Source organism: Arachis duranensis, chromosome 1, assembly GCF_000817695.3.
Source record: "Arachis duranensis cultivar V14167 chromosome 1, aradu.V14167.gnm2.J7QH, whole genome shotgun sequence".
Taxonomy (NCBI): Eukaryota; Viridiplantae; Streptophyta; class Magnoliopsida; order Fabales; family Fabaceae; genus Arachis; species Arachis duranensis.
The window spans coordinates 15,763,652-15,769,674 of NC_029772.3; the positions used below are offsets into that span (position 1 = coordinate 15,763,652).

The 6,023-nt window shown below is 34.5% G+C and overlaps 1 protein-coding gene across 1 annotated transcript in view; it reads right to left on the minus strand.

Moving 5' to 3' along the window:
• Positions 1 to 3,596: 3,596 nt before the first annotated feature.
• LOC107479962 (probable LRR receptor-like serine/threonine-protein kinase At4g37250) overlaps positions 3,597 to 6,023 on the minus strand; it is a 3,198-nt gene continuing 771 nt past the window's right edge. Inside the window, 2 exon segments of the mRNA XM_021138335.2 lie at positions 3,597 to 4,430; positions 4,966 to 6,023. The exon segment at positions 4,966 to 6,023 is cut by the window's right edge and continues 42 nt beyond it. Coding sequence (XP_020993994.1) covers positions 3,742 to 4,430; positions 4,966 to 6,023 — 1,747 coding nt within the window. The 3' untranslated portion in view covers positions 3,597 to 3,741.

The following is a 6,023-nucleotide window of genomic DNA, read 5'->3' on the forward strand; positions in this document are numbered from 1 at the left end:
TATAAATAAATTATAATAAAATAAATCATATTAAAAAAATTAATTAATTAAAAAATTAATTTAAATTTAAAAAGTTAGACAATTATTTATGTTTATAATTAAATTAAATTTTTACTAAGGATCACTAATTATCATTTACTTATATGTACTAACAAAAATTTTAGATCAAATCATACTCTAAATTCATCTTAGAGATATGATATTATTTTAATAGAGAACCAATAAAATTTTAAATGAACTAAAATTAAGTATTAGAAAAATAAATTTTAAAATTTTAATTCACTATTTTTAATATATGGTCCCACATATATTCTTGTAGGACTCAAAATAAAATTAAAAATAAAATTATAGAACTAACACTAACGATACTCTAATGTACATTTAATTATAATTATAATAGTGCACTTTAAATAAAACAATACTTTATTTTAAATAAAAATTATACTTAACACTTAATAACAATCGAAATACCATTTTTAATTTTAAATTAGACTTCTAATTTTTATTAAAACAAAAATATTTCAATAACTAATAAAATTATAATTGTTAACACTTAGTAAATATTTAATTTAATTATAAATATAAATAATTATCTAATTTTTTAGATTCAAATTAAATATTTAATCAATTAATATATTTTTAATATGATTTATGTTATTTTAATTTATTTATATTTACATATACAAATTATAACTTATATATAATTAAAACCAAATAAAAAACAAATCATGATTTAGGAGTTGGATACTTATTTCAATCAGGGAAGCAATTTCAGTGTTCTCACTATACTATTTAGAGCCATTGCATCGCGGCTAGAACTTCCAGTTTCATAATCCATGGATAAAAATTTATAAAACTGAAATCATAAGAACTCTGGAAATTCTGGTTCTTAGCAGAATGTAGCCATCACTCCAAACAATTATTTCTTTCCATCACAATTTCTTCAACTCTTGCCCAGTGATAAACTTGGGGAGCGCAATCACAAGATATGGTAACAACAAGTCATAGCAGACATTCAAGATCAAGATTTAGAGGATCATCTCATCAAGAATATGTTCCTTCAAAATTTGCTAGTGCTTAAGACCAATTTCTTGGCCAAGAATCTGCTTAATATAAACAATGGTTGCAAGATGATTATAATCTGTAATCATGGTTTCTTGTCTCTATGAAAACAGACTTCAAGAATAAAATAGTTGGAATCAAGTACAGCCATAAAATTCGGAGCAAAATAGAAGCTTATTTTGTTGAATCACAAAATATCGAGTCAAACAGCTTAAGACACAAATCAAGACAATTAAAAAACTTGATTTATCAGCATCTGATTACATTTCAAGGATTACAACAATCTCAATTTCAAAATTCAGTCACCAATTCTACTCCGTCAATAAACAGCAACTCCAGTAGCACACCTCCACCCCCTACATCAACATTTTTACCTTCCTACAACATTCATGGTTACTCCATCAACCGTGACAGATCCAAACTAGTACCCTGATACTGGTGCTTCACATTATGTGATCCCAGACTCCTCATCATTCTTGTCATTATCTGAATACTCAGGCCCTTACTAAGTTCAGATTGGAAACAGAACAGGTTTAAAGATTTCAAGAATTAGCAATTCTTTCTTATATTCTCTTGACTTTAAAAGATATTTTTCTTTACATAATTTCATACAAGCACCAGAAATAGTAAAGAACTTGGTTAGTGCTTCTAAATTTGCACAGGATAACCAAGTATATTTTCAATTTTATGCACATGTATGTCTAGTGGCGGAGCTTGAAATAAAATTTTGGGGGGCCAACCCCATTTAACATAAGCTCGTCTAACCTTATCTCTTTGATTTGGGTGACATTGTCAAATTTAAAGCCATTTTTCAGTGTCTCGTTCTAAAGAATTAAGGTCAAACTCATCAGATGCAACTCTTTAAATATTTGAAGGTCGTATCTCACTTTCTTCATAATTCATTAAAGTAGAAGAACTATCTACAGGGGTTGATATTGTAAAAATTATATGTTCTCCTTCTTGAATATTAGCATTCCTCTTAAAAATGCATCAATTCTTTGATTTTTCATAATTATTTTATATAAAAATTTGAATATATGTCCTGTAAAATATGTAAAAAAGAAATTAAAAGGATAAATATTAAAATTTATAATATTTATTTAATTTTTTTATCAATTTATACAAATATAATAATATCAATACTTATTGAATATTCTAATATTTTTTATCATATAAAAAATTAAATTAAATAAAAAGTAAAATATATAATAATATTAAATTACATAAATAAAAAATACCTAATTTTTTTATATTTAAAACTCAAAGATAGAAGGAGTATTACTTATTGAATAGAGAGCTGCGAAATGTGAATGCACTCAGTTCAATCCAAATCCAACAAGGTTTGAATGTTTAAAACTAAAAACTATTGTGCAATAAAAGTAAGAAATGAAGATTGAACTTTGATATTCTAAGTCATAGTAAAGTATTTTTGAGCCAATTGAACTTTTTTTTTTTTCTAAAAAAGTACTACTAATTTTTTTACAAAAGTTTGGGGGCCGTGGCTCCCCATTGTCTTAACTAAACTCCGCCCCTGTGTATGTCTTGTTAAATGTGAAACTACTAACCAGATTTTATTGCAGGGATTTAAAAATGGAGGTATGTACAACTTTTCTAATGTTGCAGCATCTAGTTCACATTCAGATGCTTCTAATCGTTGTATTTTTACTGCTGAGTTCCGAAGCTTGGCAGCTTGTGAGGCCGAGATTACATGGGTTCAGAATCTACTTTAATAATTAAACATCAGGCTTCATACTACTCCAATTATATATTGTGACAACTTAAATACAGTTTTGTTAACTGTTGATCATCTCTTACATGATAAAACGAAGCATTTCCATCTAGATATTCAGTTTGTGAGGGAGAAAATTCAGAGGAAGAGGCTACAAGTAGTGCATATATCGGGGATAGAACAAATTACTCATATTTTAATGAAGCCTTTATCAACCGCAACCTTTGAAAAGTTTAAGCTCAAGCTCAGAGTTATCCCGAGGTCTAACTTGAGCTTGAGGGGGATATAAAGACAGAAGATAGTGGTGCAGTTTAAGATTCTGTCAAGAATCAATTAGCCTGTCTAATTTAGCAACATCAGTTATATTATATAAGTCTAATTCTAGTTGTATATATAGGAAGTGAAGCTTAGATTCCAAAGTGTTAGTTTAATTCTATTTTTCACAAAAATTGTAGTCATTATAACGTGTAACTAAAATATTCTCTCTAATTCAGATTCTGTTTTTTGTTCATCTCTCTTGCATTTTCCTTCTTCCGTAAGCAACCTTTATAGAACTTTTATACTAATAACCATTTACATGTTATAAAGGGTTACTAACCCTTTATTTATGATATGGTTGGCTAAAAATGACCTTCAAATTATTGATGGATAATTTTATTCACCATGTGATCTTTGATGTATATGTTTTTTTTTCTTTTTCTAATAATAATAATAATAATAATCATAGTAATAAAATGTTTTGAATAGCAAAAAATAACGGGAACAAGAGAGATTTTGCTTGCTCCTGGAAAAATTAGAAAATGAATTAGTGCAAGCAACAGAGATATATTAGTCAATGGACTTTGGAACAATTACAACGCACATCAAATACAAAACACAAAAACCTATTTTAGTCAATCATAACTACAATTTTTATCTTTTTCTACAAATCCAGTGTGGCAAATGCTGGTTTAGTGGCTGTAAAAAAATGAAGAAGAAGAAGAAGTTGATGACGATGGTATCTTTTCAAGAACTTGTAACACCTCTTTCATTGGTGGCCTTTTTTGCGGAACACTAGACACGCAACTGTAACCTAACTTGAAGCTAGCCAACAAAGCCTCTTCCTTACCCTCCATCTCAGGTCTTATAGCAGCATCAGCCATCCGCAAAGCCCGATTCTTATCCTCAGCTAAAAGCCCAGTCCCTTGGCCAATATCATCCAAGACAACAATCTTTCCTGATAAGAGTTCAAGAAAAATGACCCCAAAAGAGTACACGTCCCACTTTGGATGAGGCTTAAGGTTCCTGAGCGACTCAGGAGCATGGTAAGGAGATACACCACTAATCGAACTTGGGCTTGGACTTGGGCTAGGCCCAAGTGTTATGTCTTGAAAGCTGTCACGTGATGCCGTGGATCTCTTGCTCCCAAATATACGTGCCGATCCTCCAGCTTTGTAGCTAGTATCACCCGTCACAATCCTTTCGAGCCCAAAGTCTCCAATCTTGGGCTCCATGTCGCTGCCCAATAGAATATTGCTGGGCTTCAGATTCGCATGCACGTGCTTCTTCTCGTGGAGGTAAGCTAGCCCACGTGCTACCCCTTTCGCTATCTTGAGCCGAAGTTCCCATGGTAAATGGCTTGGAGAGGAGCCCACTTTCCCTGACATTACAAGCAAACAAAGTAAGTTACTTTACAGCGTGGTGCCACAACCCACAATCACTGACCAAAGTCGGTGCCTTAGTTACTTTTTTTAAAGAATTACTGGCTATTTAAACACAAGAATTCCAGAAATAAGCAAGATTGTTTTGGTGCAGAGCAGAGACACTAAAACCAGCGATATTCATATTGATATTACTAATAACATATTCAGTTAAACTTGAGATTTTGAAAGAAGGCTGACAAGAGCAAAGAAACAATGCGCATATTAAATTGTTTCCAATTATGGGCTGGGCGCATCGCTGTCAAGAAAGCCATAGAACGATCGTTATTAGCAGTAGCACTACTTTCCCGACGACAGGGTTGACTATTTATGCATTAAAGTAAAAGGGTTCAGTTGCACCTACTCCACCGTCAACGTCATTATGTGGTATCAGGGCGCATTTTAGCCAAAGTACACGTTATAATACTAACATACACAGGAGTAAGTGAAGCTTGAAGAAATGGAGAGTGAAAAATGAAGAATGCAAGTACTTACTGTAACGAACATTAGCGAGGCTACCATTTGGAACGAAGTCATAAATGATGAGCTTCTCCTCGTGTCCCCAATAGAACCCACGAATACGAACCAAATTTGGGTGAACCAATTTAGCTATGACCCGAACCTGGTTCTCAAAGTCCTTGAACCTCTCAACGCCATTCTCACCGATTCTACGAACCGCCAAGGAAGTTCCATCATCAAGCACCGCCTTGTACATTATGCTTGAACCAGTGGCGCCCAATATGTACGCTGAAGCCTTGAGAAGAGTCTCAACTTCAAGCTCCTTATCGCCATCAACAGTCACCAAAGTCCCCGCCTTGTTCTGCTGCCCTGACCCTTCGTGCTGCTTCGAATTCTCCTGACGACCATTCTGGTGTTGGTTGTAGTTGTATCCGTCACGTGCTGCTTCCACGTCGCTGTCTGAAGAGCACGTGCTATCTGATTCTTTTTCCTCCTCTACTCTCTTCCGTAAGCAGGACCACCTTGTGAACCCTCTCGACTCCGATGACGACGACGTTTCGCTCCTCGCAAAAGAAGCTTCGTCCTTGATCGCACTCTCCACTTCTCTCTTCCTCTTCAACCGATAAACGTAGATGAAAATCATAGCTAAGATGCCAATGCCGACGACGTCACCCACCGCGATTCCTATAATCGTTCCTCTCCTTAGACCACCGCTCTGTTTCTCGTTACTTGAACTTGAACCGTCGCCAGCTGGCGCCAGCGGATGAGAATCACCGAACGTCTTCGGAATCGCAGCTATCGCCGGCGGAGAAGTAGGAGAGGAAGCTCTCGGCTCCGACGACGGCGAAGAAGGAATTAGACACGGATTTTTCGTAGGTTTCCCACACAGATCAGGGTTCCCTGAAAACGACGTCGTTTTCTGACTCAAAAGAACAGGTGAGTCCGGAATCTCGCCGGTGAGATTGTTAAACGACAAGTCAACAGTTGCGTTTCGCGGGATTTTCTCCGCAAACTGAACCGGTATACTTCCAGTAAACCTGTTGTATGAGATGTTCAAGTAATGAACTTGGTCACCACCAAATCCCAGTGGCAGA